The following is a 12,892-nucleotide window of genomic DNA, read 5'->3' as shown; positions in this document are numbered from 1 at the left end:
TCCTCCCAGAATCTGACCTGGACACTATTATTTCCTATGGATAAAGGTCTGCACAGCTTTATGTGAATTGTGAATGAAAATGAAATGTGGACGGGCGCGGTGGCTCACGCCTGTAATCCCAGCACTCCGGGAGGCCAAGGCAGGCGGATTACAAGGTCAGGAGTTTGAGACCACCCTGACCAACATGGTGTCTCTACTAAAAATACAAAAATTAGCCGGACACGGTGGTGCATGCCTGTAATCCCAGCTACTCAGGAGGCTGAGGCAGGAGAATCGCTTGAACCCAGGAGGAAGAGGTTGCTATAAGCTGAGATCGCACCACTGCACTCCAGTCTGGGCGACAGAGCAGAGCAAGACTTCATCTCAAAAAAAAAAAAAGAGAACGAAGTGTGGTATCTAGGAGCTGATTCCAAACTCATTAACATACTATGACTAGTATCATGGGAGAAACTTTACAAATTATTTCTAATTACAAAAAGCTCAAAATTTTCTAGTTAAATTATTCTGAAGGGTCCAACATCTTATAGGCAATCTCATCTGAATTCTCAATTTTCAAAAATATTGGTAAGGTACTTTTCTTTCTAGATCAGAAAAGAAATAAAAATATAACTCAACTTCAGAGCTGTTCCTGAGTGAATATACTTTCTCCTTCCAAAGCAACAATTATTGTCTTGAACCCCAGTGACAGACATCTTATGCTGGTTTTAGGTATACACAAATAACAGCAAATACAGATTGTTCTCCGATAAAGTTGTTAACCAAACACGTTTCATTTTATGTTAACCATAAAATGAAGGTCATTCAATGACTTGAACATATATTTTAAGACACATAAGAGAAAATTGAGATCGAGTTTCAAATACTATTGATATGGGAAGGGGACAGGGAAAGGGCAGAAAGGGCAGAGTCCCTGCCGAGGGCTCCACCTTTGGCCTGTGCCCATGGACCTATGCGAGAGCAGGCATGCCTGTTTTTGCATCCAAATGCTTCATTTTCCAAGATCACTCTGGCCCGCCACACCCCCAATCCTGTGCCCACATAAACCCAAGACCTTAGCAGGGCACAGACACAAGTGATTGAACATCAAGAGGAGCAGAGGAACAGACCAGCAGACATCAGCAGACCGGCAGACTTGTGATGGCAGAATGACGAGGCAGAGAAAGAGAGGAAGGATGTCTGGACACCGAGGGGAATTCAACCGGAGGTGGTCAAAGAGTCTGAATCAAGTGCCAGGAGCCTGATTCCAGGGGAAGACCACCTCCCTACTCCAGCCACTCCTTCCGGCTCCCCATCCATGTCGCTGAGAGCCACTTCCACCACTCAATAAACCTTGCACTCATCCTTCGAGCCCACATGTGATCCAATTTTTCTGGTACACTGGGCAAGAGCTAAGGATACAGAAAGCTGTCACACTGGCCCTCTGCCCCTGCAATAAGGCAGAAGGTCTATTGAGCTGGTTAACACAAGCCATCTGCAGACAGCAAAGCTGAAAGAGCACACTGTAACACATGCTCATTTGGGCTTTGGGAGTCATAGACACCACCCCCAGATGGTGCCGTGGGGCTGGAGCCCAAAAGTGCTTCCCATGGCTGCTGCACTTGCCCATCTGCATCCTCCCCTTAGGGGTTTGAGCAGTGGGGCAACCAAAGGAGCGAGACACATCCCTGTGGCACATCCTGCAAGGGAAATGAGGGAATTCTCCTGTTTCACTGTAACATGAAGTATACACTGGGCAAGGTAGCTCACACGTGTCATCCCAGCACTTGGGAAGGCCAAGGCCAGACAATCACTTGAGGCCAGGAATTCAAGACCAGCCAGGGCAACATAGCAAGACCCCATCTCTAAAAAGATTTTAAAAATTAGCTGAGCACGGTGGTACACACCTATAATCTCCACTACTCAGGAGGCTGAAGCGGGAGGATTGTTTGAGCCCAGGAGTTCAAAGTTAGTGAGCTATGACTGCACCACTGAACACTTCAGCCTGGGTGATAGAGTGAGAACCTGTCTCTAAACAAACAAACAAAAAACCCATACATGTAGCACAGGATAAAAAAGATTTAAAGAAAAGACACTATGCTAGACAGTAAGGTGGTGGATTTTTTAAAAAGAGGAAAGAAATCACACTATGCTAAGAGGTAAAAGACCCAAATGTAGAGATAACCTGTTCCAACTGCACTTAAACCAGAAATTCAGCTTAGTAGTTGACAAATTGTTTATACCTCTGGTTGGTTGATAGCACGTGGTGAATTTTAAGTATGCAAAACTATCTGACCTCAAGTGACATCCCACAGGAGCAGAGAAACTGCCAATATCCATACAACTACATAGCTATGTTATATGCCAGTTTGATAATCATACACTGGTTATCAAAATTAAGATGTCCACTGGCCAGGTGCCTGTACTCCCAGCACTTTGGGAGGCCAAGGCGGGTGCATCACCTGAGGTCAGGGGTTCAAGACCAGCCTGGCCAACATGGTGAAACTCTGTCTCTACTGAAAATTCAAAAAATTGGCTGGGCGCAGTGGCTCACACCTGTAATCCCAGTACTTTGGGAGGCCAAGGTGGGCAGATCACCTGAGGTCGGGAATTCAAGACCAGCCTGACCAACATGGAGAAACCCTGTCTCTACTACAAATACAAAATTAGCCAGATGTGGTGGTGCATGCCTGAAGTCCCAGCTACTCAGGAGGCTGAGACAAGAGAATCGCGTGAACCTGGGAGGCGGAAGTTGTAGCGAGCCGAGATCGCGCCATTGTACTCCAGCCTGGGCAACAAGAGCGAAACTCTGTCTCAAAAAAATAAATAAATAAGCGAGGCGCGGTGGCTCACGTCTGTAATCCCAGCACTTTGGGAGGCCAAGGCAGGCAGATCATATGAGGTCAGGAGTTCGAGACCAGCCTGACCAACATGGAGAAACCCCATCTCTACTAAAAAAATACAAAATTAGCTGGGCATGGTGGCACATGCCTGTAATCCCAGCTACTCGGGAGGCCAAGGCAGAAGAATCACTTGAACCTGGAAGGCGGAGGTTGCGGTGAGTGGAGAGCATGCCACTGCACTCCAGCCTGGGCAACAAGAGTGAAACTCCGTCTCAAAAAAAAAAAAAAAAATAGCCAGACGTGGTGGTGCATGCCTGTAATCTCAGCTACTCGAGAGGCTGAGGCAGGAGAATTGCTTGAACCTGGGAGGCAGAGGTTGTGGTGAGCCGAGATTGTGCCATTGCACTCCAGCCTAGGGAACAACAATGAAACTCTGACTCAAAAAAAAAAACAAAAAAAATTTTTTAAATAAATAAGTAAAATAAAATAAAATGCAAAAAATTAGCCGGGCATGGTGGGCTGGGCACAGTGGCTCATACCTGTAATCCCAACACTTTGGGAGGCCGAGGCAGGCAGATCACAAGGTCAGAGACCTGCCTGACCAACATGGTGAAACCCGTCTCTACTAAAAACACAAAAATTAGTCAGGCGTGGTGGCACGCACCTGTAATCCCAGCTACTCAGGAGGCTGAGGCAAGAGAATTGCTTGAACCTAGGAGGCAGAGGTTGCAGTAAGCCAAGATGGCAACACTGCACTCCAGCCTGGAGACAGAGCGAGACTCCGTCTCAAGAAAAAAAAAAAAATTTGCTGGGCACGGTGGTGAGCACCTGTAATCATAGCAACTCGGGAGGCTGAGGGAGGAGAATTACTTGAAACCAGGAAGCAGAGGTTGCAGTGAGCCAAGATCGCACCACTGCACTCCAGCCTGGACAACAAGAGTGAAACTCAGTCTCAAAAAACAAAACAAAAAAAAGTCCATATTTAGCCTTTCTTCTCAAATGTTCAATTGAATACTAATGAATTCCAGAAATACATCAACCTGGCTGATATATCAACCTCTAGCTGATCTTATCTAAAAATAAAAAGCCAAATCAGTTGTCTACAGTGAGGTCTGTATATTTCCACCAAGCTGTAACTACTTTTTACTTAGGGTCTTCTTTTCTTTTTTTTTTTTTTTTTGCTGTGATGGCCAGGCTGGAGTGCAATGGCAGAATCTCGGCTCACCGCAACCTCTGTACCCCCAGGTTCAAGCGCTTCTCCTGCCTCAGCCTCCCAACTGGCTGGAACTACAGGCATGTGCCATCATGCTCAGCTAATTTTGTATTTTTAGTAGAGATGGGGTTTCTCTGTGTTGGTCAGGCTGGTCTTGAACTCCTGACTTCAGGTGATCCGCCCACCCCAGCTTCCTAAAGTGCTGGGATTACAGGCGTGAGCCACCACGCCCAGCCAGGGTCTTATTTTCAAATGTTTGGGTCATAAAGCTTAGAAAGCGATTCACCCAGCTGGGCATGGTGGCTCACACCTGTAATCCTAGCACTTTGGAAGACCAAGGCAGGCGGATTGCCTGAGATCAGGAGTTCAAGACCAGACTGGCCAATATGGTGAAACCCCATCTCTACTAAAATACAAAAAATTAGCCGGGCTGGTGGCACATGCCTCTAGTACCAGCTACTCAGGAGGCTGAGGCACAAGAATATCTTGAACCTGGAAGGCGGAGACTCTGTCTCAAAAAATAAAAAAAAAAGGCCGGGGTCAGGCACGCTGGCTCACACCTGTAATCCCAGCACTTTGGGAGGCCAAGGCAGGTGGATCACCTGAGGTCGGGTCTAGCCTAACATGGAGAAACTCTGTCTCTACTAAAAACACAAAATTAGCCTGGCGTGGTGGCGGGCACCTGTAATCCCAGCTACTCGGGAGGCTGAGACAGGAAATCGCTTGAACCTGGGAGGTGGAGGTTGTGGTGAGTGGAGATTGTGCCACTGCACTCCAGTCTGGTCAACAAGAGCGAAACTCCATCTCAAAAGAAAAAAAAAAAAAAAAAAAAAGGCTGGGCATGGTGGCTCACGCCTGTAATCCTAGCACTTTGGGAGGCTGAGGCGGGCAGATCACCTGAGGTCAGGAGTTCGAGACCAGTCTGGCCAACATGGTGAAACCCCGTCTCTACCAAAAATACAAAGCTTAGCTGGGCATGGTAGCGGGTGCCTGTAATCTCAGCTACTTGGGAGGCTGAGGCAGGAGAATCGCTTGAACCTGAGAGATGAAGGTTGCAGTAAGCCGAGATGGTGCCACTGCACTCCAGCCTGGGCGACAGAGCAAGACTCCTTCTAAAAAAAAAAAAAAAAAGAAAGAAAAAAAAGTGATTCACCCAGTCTTTCATTGGACTCTAGGAAGTACATGAAGCAAATAATTTCCATCGCAGGAAAAGTCTATTTTCTATTTGGCTCATCCAACATACCACTAGACTTCTCAGCACCTAAACTTGAGAGAGAGACTCAGTCCCATCTTACATTATGGCAGATACTTCCTTTGGTTTCAGATGACCTCCAGTTAACATCTCCTAGGAATGTACCTGCCCCCTTAATCTATGTCACCCGTGAAGGATTAGGCTATTGGTTCTAAGAACTAATCTTAAACTCAACTTAGTCTCTATTTAACTTTGAGTTCCAGGAGTGAAAAAGAGTATCTGAATCATTATCTTCAAATTTATAGATGACTCCAAGGAGATAATATGTAGTGTCCATGGTCACACACCTAATTAGTGACAGATGTCATGACAGAGGTCTTTCACCTATCAAATGAATTTGACTCAATTAAAATTACCCCAAAGGTCATCATATCCAGAAGTGACTTAAGGAATGGATAAACAGAAAACGTTTTTTCTATTTTGGAATGTTAGCTATCTGAGGAGTGAGTTGGAACTGGCATTGTCTCCTTTCCATGCCGCTGATCACACTTCAATCCACGGCCCCTCCACGAGCTACGGACATGATTTTTGCAACAGTAAGGCATGCAAAAAAATTCCAGACACTCATGCCACTGACCACATAGACTTTGCATAAGAGCCATCAACTTTGGGAATGACTTGGCAACTACAGACTGCCTTGGGATATCACTAGCTGAGTTTCTTATAATGCGTTTATATCACCATTGCCAAACTCAGTTTCCTAATCCAGCAAATGGATATTATGTTTCACATAGACTCCAACTGGACAGATTTCTCAAGATGCTGTGTGGTTTTATGGATTTGGAGTTAAACCAGTCTTTCTCACGAGGGGCACTATGACATTTTGAGTAGGAGATTTCTTGGTTGTGTAGGATTATCTACTATACCACAGAAGGTTTAGTATCATTGGTCCTTTGTCCTCTAAATGCAAGTAGTCCCACCAGTCACAACCCCCCTACAAACACTTCCAAATGACCTCAAGAGAGAAGAATGCCACCACCAGTATTAACCTTAAAGCCAACCATTAAGTGAACTATAAAATAAAAAATGTTTACATAAAGATAAAGACCTAATCCCTTTTACCTGCCACTAAAATACTGCTCTCTATTCCTCTTTTTAACCCAGAGATAATGCTTTGTTCACTAACTCCATCAGACCAACTTTGTCTGAACTAGTTATATAATTAAGACACCTGTATGGATGGGGAAGTAGAGTAGAAAAGTTACTGAAATAAAATCAGGATATGAGTTTGATTCCAAGTTCTCCGGCTATTCAAACTTAGGCAAGTTATTTCTCCTCACTGGGCCTTAGTTTTCCCAACTATTAAAAAGTATTTTATGGCCAAATGTGGCGGCTCATGTCTGTAATCCCAGCACTTTGGCATGCCATGATAGGAGGATTGCTTGAGGCCAGGAGTTCAAGACCAGCCTGGGCAACATAGCAAGACCTCTGTCTCTATTTAAATTTTTTAAATTAATTTTTTTAAATAAGGTAAAATAAAAAGTGTCAGGTTAAATTATCTCTCTGGTTTATTACAATTCTAGGAATCTGTGAAGTAAAACATAATTAACTTGCTTTACACTTTTCTTTTGACCTCTACATAGCTAAATGAGGGTGATCACTAACAAATACTGCCTAGTCTCCCAGAAGCCCGGATTCCAAGCCCTAGGGATAACAGTAAGACAGAACACTCACATCCAGCTAGATCTCATACAGGATTTTATTATGGAGTCAGTATATTTAATGTATAAAACAGAGCTGAATTATTTTATGACCCAGTAATAATAGAGGTACCAAGATAATAACAGCAGCAACAGCCACCCTAACTTATGTTTATCTAGGATACACCTATAATCTGAATGCTGGCTGTACACAACAATCACCTGGATACCTTAAAAAAAAAAAGCCCCAGTTCCACACCAAGCCAGTATCAAATGAATCAAAATCTCTAGGGATGGGGCTTATCTCCCAAGGCTCCCTGAGGTGATTCTGATGAACAGTGAGAACCAAGAACCACTGATCCAGACCTTTTAATCCAAGAACTGAAAAGCAAATGACCAAAAGTTAGTATCTCACACGCTAGTTATATAATCAAACATTGATAAATAAAAACAATCTAGTGTTACTATGTACTGACATTCTCAGTTACAGAGAATTGTGTTTCTAGAGAAAAAGGAGAGCTCTATTAACAGCCCTTAATGGGGACTGGCCCTGCTAGAAACAGAATATAACTTCCTGACAATCTGACGAATCAGTTCAAAAAAACTTACTACGAAGTTGACAACCCCTGGAAAATTCCTATCAATCATCAAGATAGTTAAAACCATGTTAGTCAAAGTAGTGCAAAGACTGAAATTCCTCAACCTAATTCTTACTCACTAGCTCTCACTAAAAGACCTAGCAGGTAGAAGTGGCCGGGTGTAGTGGTTCATGTCTTTAACCCCAGCACTTTGGGAGGCTGAGGCAGGCGGATCACTTCAGGCCAGGAATTCAAGACCAGCCTGGCCAACATGGCGAAACCCGGTGTCTACCAAAAACAACAAAAATTAGCTAGGCATGAGGGCACGCACTTGTAGTCCAACCTATTCAGGAGGCTGAGGCAGGAGAATCTCTTGAACCTGGGAGGCGGAGGTTGTAGTGAGCTGAGATTGTACCACTGCACTCCCATTTGGTGACAGAGCAAAAAAATAAAAATAAAAATAGGCTGGGCGCAGTGGCTCACACCTCCAATCCCAGCGCTTTGGGAAGCTGAGACGGGTGGATCATGAGGTCAGAAGTTCAAGACCAGCCTGGCCAACATGGTGAAACTCCATCTCTACTAAAACTACAAAAAATTAGCCAGCTTGGTGGCAGGTGCCTGTAATCCCAGCTACTCGGGAGGCTGAGGCAGAAGAATTGCTTGAACCCAGGAGGCGGAGGTTGCAGTGAGCTGAGACCGCACCGCTGCACTCCAGTTTGGGCAACAGAGCAAGACTCCGTCTCAAAAAAATAAAAAAGAAAGACCTAGTAGAACATGAAAAATTTGATGGAAACATACATGATTTCTGAAAAATACATCATTTATGACTTCCTCAACAAAGCTTTGAGTCCAGTGACATAGGAAAAGTCAAAGCAGTCTTCGCTAAAATCATTCTTGCTCTTTTCAGAACATAATCAGCAAAACTAACAAGACAGACCAATAAATAATAAGTAGACCATTAAACTCTCTCTTACCTTATGTGCAAGGCCAGGCCATCCTGTAGGCTAGAGATCCCCAAATCAGAGAGTGTATCTGAGCCAACAGAAGCAGGTGACAAAGAACCCTCCTTCTCCTCCAGTAGGTCCAGCTTCACCAGGTTGCTGATCTCATCCTCTGAGTTATCTTCAGACACAGAACCAATTATGAATCGAGAGTGCTGGTTCAGCTCCAGAGGTTTGGCCAAGGGAGATGGTTCATCCATTATTCCTCCAAAATGAGCTCTTAGAGCTATGGAGAAAATGAAGTGAGAAAGGCAGGTTATGAATAATAATCTATATCTGAGGTCAGCCAGAGGTTATATCTAATAGACCACAGCTGAGACTTGGAAGCAAGGCAGTTTGAGAACTAAATTCCTTGGCTATTTTATTTCAGGGCCTTTAATTTCTATAAGGGAGGAAAATTGAGATCATGATAACTATGCCCATAAATTAAAACCAGTTCCCTTTTCCTCAAAGAAATTTTTCTCAAAAACCTATAAGCCATTCCTAATCTCATTATCATTTGGTGGTATCCAAGAAATAATTATGATCAATGGGGAAACCTTTGCAGTAGGCAAAAGCTGCTTGTTGTGATATTGCTATTTTGGTTGTTAGTAATAGGGGGAATAAATGGTAAGGGTTTGGATAGAGTGATGGTTGTTTGAAATGATATTTAAACTACATAATGCTCATCTGGCTTCAAACACTATATACTGAGAGGCTATATTTTATTATTTATTTATTTATTTGAGACAGGGTCTCACTCTGTCACCCACATAGCATGCAGTACTACAATCACGGTTCATTGCAGCCTCAAACTCTTTGGGCTCAAGTGATCCTCCTACCTCAGCCTCCCCAGTAGCTGGAACTACAGGCACGTGCCACCATGGCCGACTAATTCTATTTTTGTGTGTGTGTGTGTGACAGAGTCTCGCTCTGTCACCCAGGCTGGAGTGCAGCGGTGCGATCTCCACTCACTGCAAGCTCCGCCTCCTGGGTTCATGCCATTCTCCTGCCTCAGCCTCCCAAGTAGCTGGGACTACAGGTGCCCGCCACCACGCCTGGCTAATTTTTTGTATTTTTAGTAGAGATGGGGTTTCACCGTGTTAGCCAGGATGGTCTTGATCTCCTGACCTTTCGCCTCGGCCTCCGAAAGTGCTGAGATTACAGCCGTGAGCCACAGTGCCTGGCCCATTTTTTTTTTTTCTTTTTTGAGATGGAGTTTCACTCTGTCTCCCAGACTGGAGTGCAATGGCGCAATCTCAGCTCACTGCAACCTCCGCCTCCTGGGTTCAAGCAATTCTCTGCCTCAGCCTCCCAAGTAGCTGGGATTACAGGTACCCACCACCATGCCTGGCTGATTTTTGTATTTTTAGTAGAGATGGGGTTTCACTATCTTGGCTAGGCTGGTCTTAAACTCCTGATCTTGTGATCTACCCACCTCAGCCTCCCAGAGTGCTGGGATTACGGGCGTGAGCCACTGTGCCCAGCCTAATTTTTAAATATTTTATAGAAATGGGGACTCCCTATGTTGCCTAGGCTGGTCTTGAACTCCTGGGCTCAAGCAATCTTCTCACCTTAGGCTCCCAAACTGCTGGGATTACAGGCGTGAGCCACTGTGCCTGGCCTATGAATTTTACATATGTGTATACTTTTAAAACAAACTCCAGATAGGTGATTTTTAATTAAAAACAAAAACTTTGCTTGTCCTCGTGAGTTTTTTCTTAAATTATGCATTTTAAAATTTCACCCCAAAATGACTACTTTTGGCTCTAATGTGCTGACATTGATATAATGAGAAAGTGAATCTATCACCAAATTTAAAATCTATAATCATCTCAAGTAAGTATAATTTTTCTAAAGGTAGGGCCTTATTAGTTAGGATTAGATACTGCCAATAGCTAACTAAGAAACTAATTAACAGCAAACCATCATGGCACGTGTTTACCTATGTAACAAACCTGCATGTTCTGCACATGTATCCCAGAACTTAAAGTATTAAAAAAAAAAAAAAAGAAAAAGAAACTAATTAATAAAGACCAAAACAGCAACATTCATTCTCTTTTATGGAATGAAGTGCTGCCCATAAAAATTTAAAAATACTTTTTAAAAACCAAAATAAGAGCTCACAACAATAAAAACCCAAACTAAATGAAACAATATTTATTCTGTCATCTCAAAAATCACATTTTAAAATTTCAAAACTACAGATCAACTCAGTATTAAATAGCTTGTACCCAGATCAATTATTTTAATTCAGAAAATAAGCCTGGGCACAGTGGCTCACGCCTATAATCCCAACATTTTGGGAGGCAGAGGCAGGAGGATTGCTTGAGTCCAGGAGTTCAAGACTAGCATGAGCATCAAAATGAGATCCCATCTCTACAAAAAAAAAAAAAAAAAAAAAAAGATTGGCTGGACGCAGTGGCTCACACCTGTAATCCCAGCACTTTGGTAGGTCGAGGCGGGTGGATCATCTGAGGTCGGGAGTTCGAGACCAGCCTGGCCAACATAGTGAAACCCCGTCTCTACTAAAAATACAAAAATCAGCTGGGTGTGGTGACACACGTCTATAATCCCAGCTACTTGGGAGGCTGAGGCAGGAGAATCGCTTGAATCCGGGAGGCAGAAGTTGCAGTAAGCCGAGATCATGCCACTGCACTCCAGCCTGGGCAACAGAGCGAGACTGTGTCACACACACACACACACACACACACAAAAAGACAAAGGAAAAAGATTAATTCAGGAAATAATAATTCCCATTTGTGGACCTTTTAGAGATTCTCTTGACTGATCCTGACCTCAACTTGTATACTGATGGAAGTTCCTTTGCAGAGAAAGGACTTCAAAAAGTGGGTTATGCAGTGGTCAGTGATAATGGAATACTTGAAAGTAAACCCCTCACTCCAGAAACTAGCGCTCAGCTGGCAGAACTAATAGCCCTCACTCGGGCAATAGAATCAGGAGAAGGAAAAAGGGTAAATATATATACAGACTCTAAGTATGCTTATCTACTCCTCCATGCCCATGCAGCAATATGGAGAGAAAGGAATTCCTAACTTCTGAGGGAACACCTATCAAATCAGGAAGCCATTAGGCAATTATTACTGGCTGTACAGAAACCTAGAGAGGTGGCAGTCTTACACTGCCGGGGTCATCAGAAAGGAAAGGGAAATAGAAGGGAACCGCCAAGCGGATATTGAAGCCAAAAGAGCTGCAAGGCAGGACCCTCCATTAGAAATGCTTATAGAAGGACCCCTAGTATTGGGTAATCCCCTCTGAGAAACCAAGCCCCAGTACTCAGAAGAAGAAATAGAATGGGGACCCTTATGAGGACAGAGTTTCCTCCCCTCAGGATGGCTAGCCACCGAAGAAGGAAAAATACTTTTGCCTGCAGCTAACCAATGGAAATTACTTAAAACCCTTCACCAAACCTTTCACTTAGGCATTGATAGCACCCATCAGATGGCCAAATCATTATTTACTGGACCAGGCCTTTTCAAAACTATCAAGCGGATAGTCAGGGCCTGTGATGTGTGCCAAAGAGATAATCCCCTGCCTTATCGCCAAGCTCCTTCAGGAGAACAAAGAACAGGCCATTATCCAGGAGAAGACTGGCAACTAGATTTTACCCACATGCCCAAATCTCAGGGATTTTAGTATCTACTAGTCTGGGTAGATACTTTCACTGGTTGGGCAGAGGCCTTCCCCTGTAGGACAGAAAAGGCTCAAAAGGTAATAAAGGTACTAGTTCATGAAATAATTCCCAGATTTGGACTTCCCTGAGGCTTACAGAGTGACAATGGCCCTGCTTTCAAGGCTACAATAACCCAGGGAGTATCCCAGGCATTAGGTATACAATATCACTTACACTGCGCCTGGAGGCCACAATCCTCAGGGAAGGTCGAGAAAATGAATGAAACACTCAAATGACATCTAAAAAGGCTAACCCAGGAAACCCACCTCACATGGCCTGCTCTGTTGCCTATAGCCTTACTAAGAATCCGAAACTCTCCCCAAAAAGCAGGACTTAGCCCATACGAAATGCTGTATGGACGGCCCTTCCTAACCAATGACCTTGTGCTTGACCAAGAGACGGCCAACTTAGTTGCAGACATCACCCCTTTAGCCAAATATCAACAGGTTCTCAAAACATTACAAGGAGCCTATGCCCGAGAAGAGGGAAAGGAACTATTCCACCCTGGTGACATGGTATTAGTCAAATCCCTTCCCTCTAATTCTCCATCCCTAGATACATCCTGGGAAGGACCCTACCCTATCATTTTATCTACCCCAACTGCGGTTAAAGTAGCTGGAGTGGAGTCTTGGATACATCAGACTCGAGTCAAACCCTGGATACCGCCAAAGGAACCCGAAAATCCAGGAGACAACGCTAGCTATTCCTGTGAACCT

The 12,892-nt window shown here is 44.1% G+C and overlaps 1 protein-coding gene across 6 annotated transcripts in view; it reads right to left on the bottom strand.

The window, feature by feature from the left end:
- LOC105476887 (acetyl-CoA carboxylase alpha) overlaps positions 1–12,892 on the bottom strand; it is a 330,276-nt gene that overhangs the window by 236,172 nt on the left and 81,212 nt on the right. For all 6 annotated transcript variants that reach the window (XM_011733176.2, XM_011733177.2, XM_011733179.2 and 3 more), the window contains one exon: positions 8,477–8,729. In XM_011733176.2, the coding sequence (XP_011731478.1) occupies positions 8,477–8,729 (253 nt within the window). The remainder of the gene's footprint in view (positions 1–8,476; positions 8,730–12,892) is intronic.

The sequence above is a fragment of the Macaca nemestrina genome, chromosome 17 (genome assembly GCF_043159975.1).
Source record: "Macaca nemestrina isolate mMacNem1 chromosome 17, mMacNem.hap1, whole genome shotgun sequence".
Lineage (NCBI taxonomy): Eukaryota > Metazoa > Chordata > Mammalia > Primates > Cercopithecidae > Macaca > Macaca nemestrina.
The sequence above is the reverse complement of the archived record's forward strand: the minus strand, read 5'-3'. Positions and strand labels throughout refer to the sequence as shown.